At 48.3% G+C, this 18,970-nt stretch overlaps 1 protein-coding gene across 3 annotated transcripts; it reads right to left on the reverse strand.

Annotated features, from left to right (window-relative positions):
* Positions 1 to 1,608: 1,608 nt before the first annotated feature.
* On the reverse strand, positions 1,609 to 18,728 carry THPO (thrombopoietin). 3 transcript variants are annotated; one of them, XM_061637438.1, is made up of 6 exons: positions 18,570 to 18,728; positions 14,633 to 15,217; positions 11,334 to 11,415; positions 9,169 to 9,255; positions 7,649 to 7,813; positions 1,609 to 4,919 (listed from the first exon to the last, which is right to left on the reverse strand). In XM_061637438.1, the coding sequence occupies exons 3-6, from the start codon at positions 11,412 to 11,414 to the stop codon at positions 4,704 to 4,706; spliced, it is 549 nt and encodes a 182-aa protein (XP_061493422.1). In that variant the 5' UTR covers position 11,415; positions 14,633 to 15,217; positions 18,570 to 18,728; the 3' UTR covers positions 1,609 to 4,703. The 3 variants fall into 3 exon arrangements, with proteins under 3 accessions (XP_061493422.1, XP_061493420.1, XP_061493421.1); XM_061637436.1 differs by having other exon boundaries at positions 11,334 to 11,464; XM_061637437.1 differs by lacking the exon at positions 18,570 to 18,728 and adding an exon at positions 18,141 to 18,370 and having other exon boundaries at positions 11,334 to 11,464.
* Positions 18,729 to 18,970: the final 242 nt, after the last annotated feature.

Raw genomic sequence — 18,970 nt, forward strand, 5'->3', positions numbered from 1 at the left:
TTTGAAGACTGAGTTCAGTTATTCAGTATGTTGTTAGGTGGTGGTTGTTTTTTAAGACAAATGGGTTTGGTATGCATCTTAACATTTCTTCAGGATTTGGATACACCTTCCTCTCTCCCCCCATTGGAATCCTGGCTGCGTTTCATCATAAATGGCAAACGAGACTTAGCATTCCTGGGCAGAATAACAGATAGTGAGATAGATGAAGAGGAGGCCAGTTGGATGACGTCAGAGAGAAACAATGGGAATGGCAAGATACTGGGTTGGGGCCAGGATTGTGGCTTTTGTAGTCAGATGCAACAGCAGCTGCCTTTTCCCCAACTGGAGCTGTAGAGAAAGTGCAGAACACCTGGCAACTTGTAGGCTTGCACTTTTGAGCATGCAACAGCCACAGCAACCCTGGAGTGCTCCAGATGTTTTGGATGGCGAGTGCCTTCAGCCTCAGCCAGCACACCTCCTCATGCATGCCAGTTGTTGTTGCCAGTGGCTACACAACGCCATTGTGCTCAAAATACCATTCCATATCAGGGCTGTGGAGTCGGCACGCCAAACCTTCGACTCCGACTCCTCTATTTTTCTACTCTCTGACTCCGACTCCACCCAAAATTGCTTCCAACTCCACAGCCCTGGAAAGGGCTGTAAATGTCTTTTTAAATTGCAAGCTCTTGTAGGAGCATTTTTATCGCTGCCTGAATATCCACTGATCTTGGCATCACAGCATTTGTCTTCATCTGGGTCCTGTGTCACACACTGACACACAAAATGTTTTCCATCTTATGGTGAAATGCTCAACTGCAGCTGACTTCATGGGAAGCTTCTTTGACATTTTGAATTTATATTTTAAAAAATATGTCAATCAAAATTTATTTTGAAAACGGAGTCGGAACATTTCTACCAACTCCGACTCCACCCAAAATTGCTTCCGACTCCACAGCCGTGTTCCATATTCTCTCTCCCTCACCCCAGTTTAATTTAAATCAGGCCTGTTTAGGTTTGATTCATTGACTGGAAACCCTTTATTCAGTGAAAAAGCCCCTCTGCCAATTAATTGTGCATCTAATGGGAGGTGTAGTCCAAAACATCTGGAGGGCACCAGGCCAGGGGAGGGAGTGGCTCGTTGTGTCAAAACATAAAGCAAAGCTTGGAGAGGGAGTCTTAATGACCCATGCCTGAAGCTCTGTGAGAATTTCCCATGAGACAGCCAGTGTGCAAGAAAGTGAGTGGTAGTCAGTGCTTGTCCTACTCAGAGTAAACCCATTGAAGTTAATAGACATGACTGACTTAGGTTAATGTCAATGCAACTACTCTGAGTAGGAGTTGAAGATTATTATTTATGGTATTTATATGGTATTTCTCCAAGGTAGCCTACTTGATTTTTCCCCTCATTTAATGCTCACAACAACCCTGTGAGGTAGGTTAGGCTGAGAGGCAGTGACCAGCCCAGGGGTCACCCAGTGAGCTTCATAGCTGCATGCAAATTTGAACCCTTTTCTCCCAGGTCCTAGTCCAACACTCAAACCACTCTGCCACACTGGCTCTTGAACACAACCCAATGAGATTTTGGACCCTGTATTTTCGCTCACACAGCCCTATATACCTGGCATAATATAATGGAACTCTGTTTTATTTTTTAAAAAAGCGTAAGTCTTGATTGTGGCAATATCACGCATAGAAAGCCTTCCCTCGAACTCTTCCGGGGCAGAGTCCGCGTAAGGGCCAGTTCTGGCGCAGTCTCGGGAAGCATCATAACCGGCCTCCCTTTTTGATGGGTACTGTGCCATGCTGTGTCATGGGTGGAGGACAACAGCCTCTTGTTGCCACTCATGGGCAGAAGGATGTAAAGTGACCACAGGCAGATGAGAGGTGTTTCCCTTAGCGATCTGGTGTTGCCTGCCACAGCGCCTGCTGAGAGAAACCAGCCGTTCCTATTTTACACTTGCCCACACTGCCTGCTGGCTACGGGAGCGGTGAACCAGCAGGAGGAGAGCAGAAGCTTGGAGACATCTCTAAAATGCATCGTGCATTGCCCCATTCTAACCAAATACTCCAGCTGTCTTCAGGTGTTGAGCCAGGGCTGGCCCTACCATTGGGCAGAGGGAGGCAGCTGCTTTGAGTGGCAGATGTGGGGAAGGCAAGAGCGGTGAGGTGTTGGGAGCTTAGAGCTGTGTGTGCCCTGCACGGCCGGCCCTTTGAGGAAGGGCCATAGCTGAGTGATGGAGCATCCATTTTGCAGGCAGAAGGTCCCAGGTTCAATCCCTGGAAGCATCTCTAGGTAGGGCTGGGAGACGCTCCCTGTATGAAGCTCTGGAGAGCTGCTACCAGTCAGTGTAGACGTACTGAGCCAGATGGACCAATGGGCCAACACAGTCTAAGGCAGCTTCCTCTGTAGACCCACTAAACTAGCCCTCAGGTGCAATGGAGGATGCTCTTCCATTCCCAGGGTCCATGTAAGGCTCAGCTGTTGGTCCAATCAGCTTCTGTGTGTGGGGTGTGCATGCTACTTAGCCCTTTGCCATGACGTCTTGGGCCAACCTCGTTCCCAGCCATGTGGCAACAACGTGGTACAGAGTCAGCCCTGCCTCGCTCCACCCCAGACAGCGGAAGGCCTTCAAGGGGATGCTAAGTACGTTTGGCTCCATGCGGTTAGAAGCCTCCCTGCAGCTGGAAATCCTGCAGTGTCAGGGTTTCTGATCGTGGGGAGAATTCTAGGCATTGGGAAAGGGCCACAGCTCAGTGGCAGGTCACCTGCTTTGCATGCAGGAGGTCCCCAATTCAGTCCCCAGCATCTCCAGGTGGGGCTGCCTGTAACCCTGGAGAGCCACTGCCAGTCAGTGGAGACAATACTGAGCTAGATGGACCAGCGTCAGGCAGCTTCCAGTGTTCAGTCAAACCCTGCGAAGACTTCTCCTCCAGGCCTTCATGGAGTGGATCGGGACAGGGAGGGCAGCTCCGGGCTCACACCCTTCTCGCAATGCCCTTGCATGTGGCTTTGAAATGGCTGAAGGAGACTGCTGCCTCTCCACCCTTCATCGAAAACACTTTGCCACTCCTTTTCGTCCTCTTGAGGCAGGTAAGAAGACCTTGGCTGCTGGATCAGGCCAGCGGCCCATCTAGTCCAGCATCCTGTTCTCACATTGCCAACCGGATGCCCTCATGGGAAGCCCTCAAGCAGGACCCGAGTGCAATAGCCCTCTCCCCTCCTGAGGTTTGCAGCAACTGATATTCCAGGCCATACTGCATCTGATGGTGGAGGTAGAGCATAGCCATCATGGCTAGCAGCCCTCGATAGACCTACCGGCCGTTAATTTGCCTAAACCTTTTTTTAAAGCCATCCAAGTCCGTGGCTATTGCTGCTCTTGTGGGAGCAAATTCCATAGTTTGACTATCCGCTGTGTGAAGAATGACTTTCTTTTGTCTGTCCTGAACTTCCCTGCATTCAGCTTCATTGGACGTCCACAAGTTCTAGTGTTGTGAGAAAGGGAGAAAACTGTCTTGCTGTCCACTTTTGCCACACCACATGTAATCGTACACCTCTGTCATGTTTCCCCCTTGCACACCTGTTTTTCCAAGCTACAAAGCCCCAAATGTAACCTTTCCTCCTAAGCGAGTTGTTCCAGCCCCTCGACTGTTTTGGTTGCCATTTTTTGAACCTTTCCTAGGCGAGGCAACCAGAACCGTATGCAGCATTCCAAATGTGGCTGCACCATAGATTTGTATCTTGGTATAGAGTTAATCGCCAACAAAGTTATTGTAATGATTTTGTCCATTGGCTCTCATTGCATTGAGCAGGGGGTTGGACTTGATGGTCTCATAGGTCCCTTCCAATTCTATGATTCAAGTTCACTGGCATACCCAAACCAGTTAACCAGTGGACTGATATTGGACCCACAGTCACAAGGACCCAGATGCAAGTCGTTGGGCTTCTGTAGCTCATTGACAGACATTTCCAGTTTCTGCTGGTCACAATAAATGTATGTGTCATTTTTAAATAGAAGTAGTCAGCAGCATCTCTGCAAAAAAGAAAAGTGGAGGGCTGAATAAGCACCCTGTAATCAGGCCCAGAAAATCCTCCACGACACAATGGCTGGTTGGGAAGGTGACCTTGTTCTTCATATGGGAGTGAAATCCATCGTGACCTCTTGGAAAGAAAAGTGCTCATCTCTGTAAAGGGAGTTGCTTCTGGGTTTGCACAAAGCACGCTGGGACTGCTAGAATCCCAGGCAGCACCCTGCCCAAGCAAGCCGATGAATGGGGTTGGACATAAAAAGCATCCTGGATCAGGCCAGCGGTCCTTCTAGTCCACCATCTTTTTCTTGCAGTGGCTAATCCGATGCCTCTGGGAAGACCATAAGCAGGACCTGAGAGTGCCATCCCTCTCCCCACTGGTGATCCCCGCAACTGATATACGAGCGCATACTGCCTCCGACAGCGGGGCCATTGTGGCCATGAGCCATTGATAGGATGGTCCTTCCAATAACATAGTTGGATTTGCTCGGCTCTGGAAGCCCTTTTCTGCAGGCAGCTAAAGCAAGCCGCTCTTTAGTGAGGAGGGTCCAGACCTCTCTGATGCCATTCCTGTACTCCTTCCTCTTGCCTCCTTAGAGGGCTTGGTCGGGCTTGCTCTTCCACTCCTGGCCACCAGAGGGCCTGCTACTCATGTTGCCTCTCCCTTGAAGATTCAGACCGGCAGCCCACAGGGTCCTTCAGTGGTCCCTTGAGGTGACCAGACTGGGAGGATGCTGTGCAGGGTTGGCCGCCCTGTGATGATCTTCCCCGCCGCAGGAGTCTTTCCACAAATCGTGGAAGAGGAAGTGTAGCTTTCCCCGCATGAGCTGTTTATAGGTCTGGAAGATTGTCCTAAGATTTCTTGTTGGAATTAATTGGGCGACTGTCTCTGGCTGCTCAGTAGACTCCTGTTCCTAGAGTGAGAGAAAACAAGACAGGTGTGAGCACCTGGCAGGACTAAGGGCCATAGCAGATCTTGAACCCAGGATCTGGGAGATGTTGGGGGTGTATTTTTGGCCTGCGCCTCACCAGCAAGCTCCAGTTCCAAGAGGACTGTCCCTCCAGGGCAGCTTGTCCGCGAGCAGTCTTAATGGAGGTGCATTTTCATGTTATTCTGCATGTGCATCTTAATGGAGGTGCATTTTCATGTTATTCTGCATGTGCATCTTAATGGAGGTGCATTTTCATGTTATTCTGCATGTGCATCTTAATGGAGGTGCATTTTCATGTTATTCTGCATGTGCATCTTAATGGAGGTGCACTTTCATGTTATTCTGCATGTGCATCTTAATGGAGGTGCACTTTCATGTTATTCTGCATGTGCATCTTAATGGAGGTGCATTTTCATGTTATTCTGCATGTGCATCTTAATGGAGGTGCATTTTCATGTTATTCTGCATGTGCATCTTAATGGAGGTGCATGTTATTCCGACATCATGGATTGCTGAGTTTGTTTTGAGCCCAATTCAGGTGTTGGCATTAACCTTCAGAATCAGGTTAACTAAAAGACAAGCACCTCCTCTGCTTTGAACAGCAGCCTCACTTGCAGAAATTAAGCCTTTCCGGGCATTTAGAGCAGAGGCTCCCAACCTTTATGAGTACGGGACCCCCTTTGTAACCTCAAAAGGTTTTGCAGCCCCAACATGTTAATTGTTGTAATTTTAGTCTCTTGTTAATTGAAAAAAAATACATAATGAAGTGTTAAATAATGTCACTTTTTATTCATCAGAAAAACAAATACAATTATGATGATGATATTCATTACCTACTCTTCACCAGAAGGTCCCAGGGCAGGGCACAGCAATATAAACAACTTTTAACAAATTTTGAAGGAAATGAAAGGAAGGAGATAAAAGTAAACCACTCAGAGTGGTGAACAGAGCCTGATTGATGCCAGGGTATTCGGACTCTGGTTTTATGTGTTCCACCTGTATAGAACAATGCCTCCTCTTCAGCACTCAGCTCAGAAAGCTCCATATAACAATAATATGTCTAACAGACAGAATGTCAATAGGTGAAGCTTTCCCCATAATTATATTTCCATACTAGAAAAGACTTCATTTCTGTTTAATTTCTGCCTGCCACACAGCTGTTGAAGGCACAAGAGCCCTACTCCCCCCCCAATGCCAACTGTGCGTGGACATGCAGTGCAGGCTGGCAAGTTGGTGGTGCACAGAGCAGCCATTCATTAATTTTTTAAATTAGTAAATAAATCTGTTTGCGACTCCCCTGGGGATCCTGACCCCCAGGTTGGGAACCACTGGAGAAAGGGCCAAAGCTCAGTGGTAGAGCAGTTGCTTTTCATGCAGAAGGTCCCAGGTTCAATCCCTGGCATCTCCTGGGAGTGCTCTGAAAGACTTCGTGCCTGAAACCCTGGAGAGCTTCTGCCAGTCAGTGTAGAGAGTATTGAGCTAGATGGACCCATGATCTGACTCAGTATAAGGCAGATTCCTTTGGCCCTAAGGAGGGGGGAAATGTTTGCTCTGTATAATCTGAGAGCACATTGAGCAGGTCTCCAAAAGAGGCGTACTGGTCTTTCCTTGTCGTGGAGCTGGAGACTGCAAGGGCAGGTCTTGAACAGAAGTCTAGGGTTGAAAGCCAGCCGCAAAAACAAGTTGCACCACTCACAGGCAAAAAAGGGGAAAAATGCTGTAAAAAAGGAGTTTTAAAACCCTCCAAGCGTTGGAGGCATTATTTGTTCCAAGCCACACATGTTTTGGAGAACAAACAAATCCTTCCGAACAGACCCTAAGGAAAAATTTCTTTAAAAAGGGTGGGGGTTTGCTGGATTTCTTAAAAAAAAAAAAATCAGGCCTGGAATAAATCATATTTCTAGCCATGGATCTTTTTCCTCTGTTTTGTTGGGGGGGGGGCGTTGTCTGGAAAGCACACCTTTTGTTATGTGCCTTCAAGTAGATTATGATTTATGGCAACCCTCTGAATCAGCGACCGCCAATAGCATCTGTCGCGACCCACCCTGTTCAGATTAGACGTCACCAAAAAAAGAGGAATGCATCAGCAAAACAAAGGACATAGATGCGCACAGGGTAATGTAAAGGATGGCTCTACGTCAAGTAAAATGCATCTCCCCATAGTGGGGAAGTCTGTGACCAGGTAGCTACTGTGCCTGCTTAGTCTGCTGCCCAGGTGCGTACTGGGGATGGGCCACTTCAGTCCGCCACTCCACCCCTGCTCTGCCTTTGTGGGGAAAGGCCGTAGCAAAGGGCAGAGCATCTGCGTTGCATACAGAAGGTCCCCTGTTCAATCCTTGGCATCTCCGACTAGGGCTGAGAATGTCCCCTGAAACCCGAAACCCTGGAAATCCTGCTACTCAGTATAGACAATACTGACCTAGGTGGACCAATTGGAGTTTCCTTTCTTTCTTTCTCTTGAAATGGAGCTTGGACCAGAGACATCCCTTGAAATAGAAGACTCCTTCAAACACAGCAGGAACGAGGAACCCGTGACCCTCCAGATATTGTTGGACTCCAACTCCCAGCAGCCAGCATGGCCAATGGTCAGGGGTAGTGGGGGATGCAGCCCAGCAACATCTGGAGGGCCACAGGTTCCCCAGCCCTGACATTAGAGGCCTGCAAAATAGAGCACATGGCTACCATGGGGAAGCCCGTTTTACGCCTCTCACCTGCCACCCGAAGTTTCGTAGGTGAAGAAGGAAGGAGCTGCCTCTCTCGAAAAGCTGCTGGAGCAGCGGAAAGGCACATTCCTGCCTCAGCTGCTCTTGCGCCGCTGCTGTGCCATCTACCAGCTTTGCCAGGTCACGGAAAACGTCTTGCCCTTTGGCCTGATTCTGAAAGAGAGAGATGGAGAGAGTCAGTAGCTGGACAATGCTGGTATTTCTGAAACCAGCAGTGGAGAACCTCCAGCTCATGGGCATGAATAGTAGTGATTAGTAATTGAAGACCATGGTATTCTCGATCTCTATGTATGGATGTGAAAGTTGGACAGTGAAAAAATGGATAAGAGAAAAATCAACTCATTTGAAATGTGGTGCTGGAGGAGAGTTTTGCGGATACCATGGACTGCGAAAAAGACAAATAATTGAGTGTCAGAACAAATTAAACCAGAACTATCACTAGAAGCTAAAATGGTGAAACTGAGGTTACCATACTTTGGACACATCATGAGAAGACATGATTCACTAGAAAAGACAATGACGCTGGGAAAAACAGCAGGAAGTAAAAAAAGAGGAAGGCCAAACAAGAGATGGATTGATTCCATAAAGGAAGCCACAGACCTGAATTTACAAGATCTGAACAGGGTGGTTCATGACAGATGCTCTTGGAGGTCACTGATTCATAGGGTCGCCATAAGTCGTAATCAACTTGAAGGCACATAACAACAACAAAATAGAAGTGGCAGCGGCTGGTGGCTCCATGTCAGTGGGGCAGTGGAATACACTCCAGGTTTTAGTCCAAATGTTCAAGGAGCTATCCAAGGAGCTTCAGCACCCTGGACAGTTCCTTGAAAGTTCAGACTAAAGTGGATTCCACTGCCCCACTGACATGGAACCGCCAGCCTCCAATGTGTGGAAATCTCTGAACTCTGTGTGGCTGGAATGTAGCCTTCTGTACAAAGGTAAGAGTACCATCTGTTCCCCCCACTTTTTGCCTCTGTCCCTGCCCACCGCTGCTGCCATGTGGCCCCTGGAAGCTTCTTCATACAAGATTGTAGTCCTTGGGCTACAAAAAGTTCTGATTCCTGCTATGTATACCAATAGTGAGATCATTCTCTGAGTGCCAGTCCTGACATAACCAAAACAGCACCACAAGAGGGAGATATTGGCTGGCTTAGGGAAACCACAAGATTTGCAGGAAGTGCAGTCAATCAGTCCATAAGTAAGGAAATACCCTAAGGAAGGAGATGGACCCAGAACAGCTATCTTAGGACAGAGCATGTTCTGTGGCCACAGAGTACTGGCTGCTGTTGGGGAGAAAACAGAAAAACTGGAAGGGGGGAGGGAGAATGGAATGGAGTATCCTGGAAGATGACCTGGCTGGTTGGGACCCTGAGTGTGAGCACTCCAGACTGCAACATTTTGTTGCAGGTTCCACATGTAGGAGCTGAAAGAGGGAGACAGCCCTGCCAAGAAGCCCAGGCCCAACCCTCGATCCGCATGGGAGTTTGTCATCTTTACATACTCACTGTCTTTGCCATCCACTGTCGGAGGCTGAAACCCACCAATGGCAGGTGCACAGGCTGCTGGAGGAAAGGGAACTCTTTGCACTGGCTCTGCAGAGAGGACAGAAAGCATTGAGGGAAGGGAGCAGGCGGCAGCCCCACTGGCATGGAATCCCACAGACTCCCAAGACAACTTGGGAACGGCTGTAGCTCAGCAATAGAGCATCTGCTTTGCATGAAGGAGGTCCCGGGTTCAGCCCAAGTAGGGCTGAGAATGTCTCTTGACTGAAACTCTGGAGAACCGCTGAGAGGCCAGTGCAATTCGGCTTGCATTTTAGCGAGAAACTACCTAATTCCTAATGTTGTCGGGAGACCCCCATTCCTCTCACAGAGCTACAATTGCCAGAGCAGTTTGGTTTAACAATCAGTCCCTTTTCTCAGGGAACTCTGGGGATCGTAGCTCTGTGAGGGGAATGGGGGGGGTGTCTCCTAACAACCCTCAGCACCATTAACAAACTACAGTTCCCAGGATTCTTTGGGGGAAGCCATGACTGTTTAACGTGGTGTCATGGTGCTTTAAATGTAAGGTGCAGATGTGCCCTAGGTGTGTTGCAAGGAAGGAAGGCTAGCTGTTTGGAACAGACTAGAGCCATTCCATCAAGACCAATTTCATCAGATCTTTTCCCCTCCACTGCAGTGGCGCCTGGTGGCTCCATGTCAGTGGGGCAATGGAATCCTCTCCGGGTTTTAGTCTAAACTTTCAAGGAGCTGTCCAAGGTGCACACAAGGTGCCCTTGTCAGCAGCCATTGTCAAAGAAGGGAAGCGGGGCCCTTCTCTCAGTTCTGCTGAAAGACCAGCTCCACAGGGGTCCTCCTGTCCTTGAACAGTTGCCATTCTAGCTAGTCATTTTAAGAACTACCATTTAAGCACCTGGCTTTGCTTCCCCCCCCTTCCTTCCTCATCCCCTTTTCCTTTTGTGTCATGACTTTCAGGGGCCCCTTCTTATCATGCCTCCATGATGATTTGTCCTCACGATGGTATCACAGGAGTTATACACAATCCTGCTTTCAGCACCGGCAAAAGTTTCAGGCAGACCTACTGCTTTTTTACCAGTCTGTAGCTTCCTACTGAAATCCTATCACTTTTCATACCACAAATGCTCTGGTGGGGAGGAGAGGGCAGGGGTTGTTCCACTATTATTGCCCTATCAGGCAGAATGTCACTCCAGAACACAATAATGTGGTGAGATTGGGAAAGGATCTCCGAACAACCAATAAAGCAGAGTGATGTGCAGACTGTCCAATATAAATCACCACTAATGCACCATTACTGTGTCAATGAAATGTGGCAAAATACACTCACAATAAAATAAAACTGTCTGCAGAGGTCCTTAGATTGTAAGCCTACAGCCAGGCACTGTCTTGTTTCAACTATTTGTAAGTAAAGCTCTCTGGGAACCTTTTCAGCTGAAGAATGGGACAGAAATGTTCTTGGTGCCTTGCAGACAGTGGCTGGGATTACTGGAATTTGTAGTCCAAAACATTTGAAGGGCACCAGTCTGGAGAAGGCTGCTCTAAACAAATAAACGGGGTATTTCCTTGTAGCTGGGTGGGGATGGGGGAGAAATTCAATTCTCTTTGCATTTAAAGCTGACTCTGTCAAATTCGCACCTTCCGAAACAGTATGAGAATTGAAACACAGCCGTCCTGCGAAATATTCACACTTGTCCGAATTTTGCAATGCAGTTTGCCAACCAATGTTCGCAAAAATGCATATGTAAGGGGAAAGTGAATAAAAATGAACATATTGGTGAAAAAAATGCATTATATTAAAGGAGAAATTGCATGCAAAAATGTGCTCGTTGGTCAACACCGCATACGAAAATGTGTGTACCAGGAGAAATTCACACTAAAATGCTGAAGAACCTCCATGAGGGGGTCTATTTAAACGGGAAAAATTGCAAACTGCTGCAGAATTAAATTTACTACTGCAAAGAAGAGAAACAGAGAGAAGTGAATTTGACAGACCCTTCCATCCCTTCATCTGGGCAGTATTATCAAAAGCCTCTAATCCCTGCCAACCAGCCAGCGACTGGTGCAACATGGAGGAGAGGCCATAGAAGCAAGCAAATGCCCCAAGGTTCCCGAGGCCCCAATCCTCCTGGTTAAGGTGGACAGCCATTCCTTACCACTTTCTCCTCCAAATCCATGGCTTCAGTGATGTATTTCTGGATTAGCCGCCGGTCACATACCAGCCGTGTGGGACTCATCCTGGATAAATTCATATGGAGCAGGAATACAGTGAGGAGGAGGAAGAGCCCTGGAGGTGAGGGGGGACAGAAGGAGAGACCCCAGCAAGTGTTTGGCACCCTCCAAATCAGCTTTGCAGGTGGACGCCCCAGACCTCGCTTCACTCCCACCCTCAGCTGTGCACTGGACAGATGATGATGATGATGATGATCATCATCATCAATAATAATAATAATAATAATATCCCATCATTGCTCCCAGAAGGAGCCCAGGACGGCAAACAAAAGAGATAACACATGACGTGCCAATTCCCAGGGTAAATTCTAGCTTCAGAAGAAAATATTTTTTGGTCAGGACAGCAGCAGGGGAGGAAAGTGTTAAATACCTCCCATCACAATCTGCTGTGATCTTGATCATTATCAGCCTCCCCATCCCAGAAGATGATATTTGCGTTTTCTAGAAAACATAGACATTGAACTGGACCCTAAATCCTAAAACAGGGATGGGGGAACCTGTAGCCCTGGCTTCAGATGCTGCTAGATCCTAACTGCCATCATCTCTGGCCACTGGCTATGCTGCCTGAGGCTGATGGGAGTCGGAGTCCAACAGTATCCGGAGGACGGCACAGGTTCCCCATCCGTCTCCTAAAGCCAAAGACCCAGCAACCGCACCCAGTTCCCTCCTTCTTGCCCTCCCACCCACTCCCCAAAATCAATCCACCACCATTCCTCCTCGCAGTGCTGGCAGGAATAAATGCTCCAGATAGCTTTCACCAACCTGACGCTATCCAGCTGTTTGGGGCGGGCTGGGTGGGGCTGATGGATAATGCCCCAAACATGGCATTTTATTACGTAAGTTTCTTTTTAAAATTCTTTTTAAAATTGCTTGATTTTATCTATGTTTTGATAATTTCATTGTGTCTACTGCTTTTATTGCTATTTTTAATGAATATTTTTCATTAAGTTTTATGTAAACTGCTTAAATGTAAATGTACTGCCCTCAAGTCAATTCCGACTTATGGCGACCCAATGAACAGGGTTTTCATGGAAAGCGGTATTCAGAGGTGGTTTACCATTGCCTCCCTCTGAGGCTGAGAGGCAGTGACTGGCCCAAGGTCACCCAGTGAGCCTCATGGCTGTGTCGGGATTTGAACCCTGGTCTCCCAGGTCGTAGTCCAGCACCTTAACCATTACACCACACTGGTTCTCTATGTTCTTATAATTGTTGCTAAATAAATTATTACTATTGTGGTTGTTGTTGTTATTGTCATTATTAATAAAATTTATATCCCACCCTTCCTGCCCATGGTGGCACCAGGTTGACAAAGGCTGTGGACATCCCATCTGTTGCTACAGGCCACATCCCACCCAAGAACAAAGTTTTCTGGAATGAGGGATTGTTATGCCACTCTAGAAATTGTAGCTCTGTGAGGGGATTACAGGGGTCTCCTAACAACTCTCAGCACTCTTTACAGACTACAGTTTCCAGGATTCTTTGAGGGAAGCTATGACTGTTAAGGTGGTATCATATAAAAATGTTCGGAGTGAAATGGAAGACCAGGATGATTGAGACTCTGGGAAATACAGATCCCACAATGTATCAGTTCAACATGCATTTGGATCACATTGGGACAGATACTCTCTCCTTCCCATTCAAATGCCTTCCAAGCTTCATCTTTGTTCCCACCTATCATGAAATAACCAGGCTTCACTTCTGGAACTGTGCATGTGCATGTGTGAATGCATATGCGCATGCCAGAGTTTAGCTGCTGAACTTATTAGAATGTTAAAAGTGCCTTCAAGCATGTGCAGAGTGCACTTCCCTCAACACAACGGAACGTTATGCAGCCTGCATTATCTAAGATTAAGGGAAAGGTCATGCAGAGCAGAGGATGTATGTTTTAGGTACATCAGTGTCCTCTCTCTGCTCCTTCTCCCTGGGATCAAAAATGCTGCTGGAAATCATATTTCAGTTTCATGACTGCTTCTCTCGGGTCTTCCCCACTGGCCTAAACTGAGTTTCATGAAAACAAACATGCTCTAAGCTCTTTACTCTGCTTACTAAGGCTGTGTCATCTGATTAAAGAAATCTCACGCTGCAGTTCTCTCACCATTTCCTTGGGAGCAAGCCCCACCGAACCCAATGGGACTGACTTCAGAGTAGACACATATAGGATTGTACTGCTAAGTCAATTAACTGCACAAACTGTCATTCATTAACTAGTCAAATATGCATGTATTTGCATACAATTAAGCAATATTTCTGGGGGGGAACGAAACACCCTGCTTTTTGGAGGGACACCGTCATGGCCTACAGCAAGAAGGGTTGTTGGACAAGGGTCCCCCTTCTGTGTGGCTGAGGCTGATGGGAGTTGTAGTCCAAAACACATGGAGAGCACCACACAAGATCTCTTCTGAAGTGACTTCCTCAAGTTTTGAAAGCTCTTGTATCAAAAATAGTTAAAATCTTTTTTTTAAAAAAAGATCTATTTCACAATTAATCGGGGGGGGCTTTTAGTTTAATCAAAGGTTTCAGATCAATTAAACTAACCACAAATCCTACATATGCTCACATTGCAGCTTGTTTCTTCTCTATTAGAAACTGAGGTGAGACAGGGGCTTAATATTGTAAATGGCAACAAGGTGTGTTTTTTTTAAATCAGATTTCCTTAGGAAAGAGTAAATCCAGATTAGATTGTGGAGGGAATATGGGCTACTGTTTTGATGACAACAACATCATGTGGGTGCTGCAAAAAAACCCCTTGCCTGCATGAGGGTCACCCATCCCATAACAAACACCCGTCTGGAAGCACCCTAGAACTGGTTTCAAACCCCTTTATCAAATGAGACTTCCTCCCAGACTGGGGTGGTGGAATCTGAACTTCTGCATGGAATCTGTTGAGATTCCTATCCTAACCGCATCCCCCAAAATGCTGCTTCAAGTCTGTAGTGTAGTGGCACTCCTGGTGAATACCCGCCCGCCCCCCTGTGCACTTTCAGAAGGGAGATAACACCAGGTAGCTCAATCTCACCCCATCTGCCAGCGTCTGCCCCCTAGCTCCAGCCCATGTGCAGAGTGCTTTTCCCTCAGCCACTGATAATTCATAAGTCCCTGCGGTTAAAGAGAAGGGCTTCCGGGAGAGACAGGATGTGACTGATTCCCAGGCCAACCTCTCCCCTGAGCACCCAGGGGTCCTGCCTGCCTCTCCCCAGACCACCCGGCGCTTTGGGGCACTCACGGTTCTGCTCCATGCCAAGTTGGCCGTTTCCTCACAACATCTTCCTGCTAGGGAACAGCAGCCGCTTCCCAGCTCCGGTCTGGCTTCCATTGACAGCGGCGTTGATGCTGCGGCCACGAGGGCTGCTGAGCAGAAGGCAGGCCAAGGGGACCCCTCTGCGCTCGGCGGGGCTCTCTGCGGCGTCGCTGCCAGCCGTCCGAGCCAGGGCCGCGTGGCTTCCTGTTGTGCTGCTGCTGACCTCTGGGCAAAAGGCTATCCAGCACAGAGCGTGAACCTCCAGGAAGGCTTCCCACCTCCAGACTCCTCCTTGGCTCCCAGCTGTTGGATGAGGCAGGCGTTGACGAGGCTGGTTTCACCGCCTGGCTAGCCACCTAGCTCGCTTGCTTGCTGCAGTGGGAGAGTTTGTTGCCAGTCCCTGCATTTGGGGGCCAGATGCCCCTTCCTGCTGTTTGTCTGCCCCCCTCAGTCAGTGAGATGTGGGGATCCCAGCGACCAAGATGGTAACCCTCCTGAGATCTGAAGCTGCTGGGCCAGCCTGACGGAGCTCAGGTTTCCTCCAGCTTGCATGCATCTCTTCCAGAAAGTCTAGCAGAAAGAGAAAAGAGCATCCTAAGGAAGCAGCCTTATATTTTATTTATTTATTACATTTATACCCTGCCTCTCCTTTCATGATAGAAACCCAAGGCGGCTTACATATGGTTCCCAGGCGGTCTCCCATCCAGGCACTGACCAGACCTGACCCTGCTTAGCTTCAGCAGGGAGCTGGCCTCATGTGCCTTCAGACCACAGCCTGGGACTGATACAGACCATTGCTCTACCTAGTTCTCCACTGTCTACACTGACTGGCAGCAGTTTCATACTCGGGGGTCTCTCCCAGTCCTACCTGGAGGTGCTGAAGGTTGAATATGAGGCGTTCTGCATGCAAAGCATGCGCTCTACCACTGGGATTAATTGGAAGGGACCAAAGGTGAGATAGTATAATAATCTTCCTACCCACCCAGAATTTAGCTGATGGAGGGATGAAACCTCCATCTGCCTTTGAGGGGGGAAAATAATATAAGACCATTGGTCTATCTAGCTCCTTATTGTTGACACTGACTGACAGCCACTCTCCAGCTCTTCAGGCAGCGATTCTCCAGGGACTGCTTGAGATCTCTTGCATGCATAGTGTGAGCTGTACCACTGAGCGACGGCCCTTCCTCAAGTCCTTTGACGTGAACTTTCAGGGGCACAGGTTTCCAAATGTAAAGCTGCGGCAATGAGTGAGATGTTGAAACAAGCTGACGCCACCCTTCAGCATCCACATTCCTCTTGCTCTGTACTGGGAAACCAATATGTGTCACACAGGCTAAGGCCACTCTCTCCCCAAACGACTAGTTTTGTAGGTCCCAACAGATCACAGCGATATTAAGATGCTTGTTACAGCACAGCTCGAAGAGTAGCAGAGGCTGAAGCTGTAAAGGCATCCACCTGTCATTCCTGGCTACTTGGAATTGCTTTTTGCTGCGTTGGGATTGCTTTTTAATATGTTTTTAAACTTTCATTTTTAAAGAAATATGTTTTTAAACCTTTTTTCTTAAATGTTTTTAAAGATGTTTTGTTTTAATATATTTTAAAGTCTGCTTTTATGATGTTTTAAAGTGTTTTTAGTGCCTTTGTTTGCCGACCCGGGCTCCTACTTGGAGGAAGGATGGGATATAAATCAAACAATGAATTAAGTTTTATCATCCCAGGCATGGCCTATACAATCCCTATACAAGGCAGGGATAGACAACTAGCAGATGACTCCTGGTGGGTGGCAGTCAGCTTGGTGGCTTGCACATTGTGGCGCTTTACTCTTTAAGTGTTTGCAAGACCTGAGCTGTCCAACAGCTCAGGCTCAGCAAAGCATAGATTCTATTGGCAAAAGAATTTGCTTGAAACTCAGATCGTGCAATGCTTTCATTAACCTGTTTTGCACAGTACTGTATTTTGAGGTAGGAAGCTCACCTCTTGAGAAGTTTACTCTAGTTGTCAATAACATTTGCCAGAACAGAACAAAGGCGTAGTGGAGATATTAGATTTCAAAACAGGTAGAGAGGCAAATCAGTCTTTAAAAATCAAATGCCCGAGATCGGAAGCACCTGTGCGTTCCCATTTCCAGATACCAATACCAGGAGTTTTTAGCACAGCTTGGCAAACCATCTTTTCTCACCCTTCTTTCGGGGCCAAGATGACTTGCTGCACTAATTATTAACGTCATGCCACCAGCTCCCTCTGCACCACTCCCTGCCCTTCCAGTAACATGCACACATCTGCTTGTGGTTTTGCTAACAAGAATGCTCCATGTGTCCAACTGCATCCTGCTTTGCTGAATCTCTCCTTCATTTGGTGGGCATTCCTGGAAAATGGAGTGCCTTCGCCAAAAATTAAAATTAATACATCTTATCAGTGCTAGCTGAAGTACTCAAAGCAGATCTGGATGAAACTTGGGTGCTTAAGCAAGGGGTTGCAGTTCAGCTCCAGACACTCATAAGAACATAAGAAGAGCCTGCTGGTGGCCCATCTAGTCCAGCATCCTGTTCTCACAGTGGCCAACCAGGTGCCTGTGACTCCTGCCTGTGACACTGGCTCTGTAGAGCCATGAAAAACTGGCTTCAGTGTGGCTTTGGAACTGGAAGTACCTTGGCTATCTCACTGGGCTGTTCCCTCCATCAGTTGACACCTGTCAGCAGCCAGGCTATAGCAGAGGAGCGGGAGGAGAGAGGAGAAGCAGGGCCACTCCATCAGCTCACCTGAGAGACCAGCAGCTTTCGGCTCCTCCTTCCCTTGAACTGTTTTCCATTCCAGATGTTCATTATAATAACCTTCCAACTAAGAAACCATGCCTGTTTGTTTTTTCCCCCTTCCTACCTCCTGCCTGGCGCCCTTTTTGTGTCATGTCTTTTAGATTGTAATTATGAGGGCATGGACTCCTATCACTGATCTCCATTAGCTGCTTTGGGAAACTTTTAAGTTGATTCATGGGGTGGAAAATGCTATTTATAAATAAAACTAGCAGCCTTGCATCCACCACTGAAGACACTTTTCAGTAGCTAAAACACAGCCTCCCCTGTCATGCTGATTGGCTCACAGGGATATCTGTTGTAATGGAATGTGGACTCACAAGACAACAGGGAGACCAAGGCAGACGGGGGAAATTGGGCGTGACTGTGAAGAGGCCTGGTGTTACTATCATGGAGGAACCCTGCACTTCTGAATTTGCCACTACGCTACTGGCGTGAGAGCAGGACCTGCTGGCGTGGTTGCATAGCCCTGACCCCACCACCACCCTGCCCCTCTCGAAGGAAGCAGCGGCAATGCTGCTGTCAAGCGGATGGCTCTGTGGGTCTGCCCTACAACATGTGATGCTGCTGCCAGGGACTGAGCAAGAGACCTTCTGCACGCGCACCCAGGTGCTCTGCCACTGAGCTAAGGCCCTCTCCCAGGGAAAGGAGGGAACTGATCCAGAGATTTCCTAAACACATACCTCCTTGGCTTCACCACTAGGCTGTATCTGCACTTCCTTATAGGCCCTCTGAGGAACAGAGGAAGATGCCAGATCGTTGCTCCATCCAGCTCAGTATTGTCCACCCAGACTGGCAGCCGTTGTCCAGAGTGTCACGCTTTCCCAGCCCGGCCTGGAGATCCCAGGGATTGAACCCAGGACCTTTAGGGTGCAAAGCAGATGCCCTGCCCCTGAGCTATGGCCCAAAGCCCCTCTTGTCAGCTTTTGACATCTCCTGTATCCTTGAGGTTCCCTGGGAAACCTCGTGTCCTGCAGCCTCGGCCTGCCTGTGGCACCTAGTCAGAAACGCGGCCTACGTTTCCCGGCAAAGGCCTGCCCTTTTCTGTAAGTGCCTGTTTGACAAGCCGAGCAAACAGATCCCTCTCCCCCTCCCACTGTCTCTTGGCATACCTCGATGTATCCGCTCTGATGCCTGCTTTGATATATCCGCTCTCATGCGTGCCACTGTCCCGCTGCAGGCCTTGAAGATCACCCGCCTTGAGAGCCGGAGGAGATCTGGGTGCCTCGGTGTCTCTCATCGTTTGCCTGGGGACTGGGACAGGGGTGGAGAGTAGCCTCAGCTGCGGCCTGTGCACGACCAAGAGTGGACAGTGAAAGATAAGGGAGGTCAACCACCTCGTTGCTTCCTCAGTCAGTGCTGCCCAAGGCACACACACACACACATACAAACACTGCTAAAGCCGGGCCCTTGCCCAGTTAGGGACGTGACAGGATGCACATCTTGCAGGGGGAAACAGAGACTGGACAGTGCCCATTGGGACTGGTGGGGCAGAAGGCAGAGGGCCCAACAG

This window comes from Rhineura floridana, chromosome 7, assembly GCF_030035675.1.
Source record: "Rhineura floridana isolate rRhiFlo1 chromosome 7, rRhiFlo1.hap2, whole genome shotgun sequence".
Classification (NCBI taxonomy): domain Eukaryota; kingdom Metazoa; phylum Chordata; class Lepidosauria; order Squamata; family Rhineuridae; genus Rhineura; species Rhineura floridana.

What these genes read in the sequence shown, in the direction of transcription:
- THPO (XM_061637436.1), bottom strand. An exon ending in GACAGTGGATGGCAAAGACA is followed by an intron (nt 7,814 to 9,168) that starts GTGAGTATGTAA and finishes TCTCTCTTTCAG; the next exon opens with AATCAGGCCAAAGGGCAAGA. An exon ending in TACGAAACTTCGGGTGGCAG is followed by an intron (nt 4,920 to 7,648) that starts GTGAGAGGCGTA and finishes CTCTCACTCTAG; the next exon opens with GAACAGGAGTCTACTGAGCA.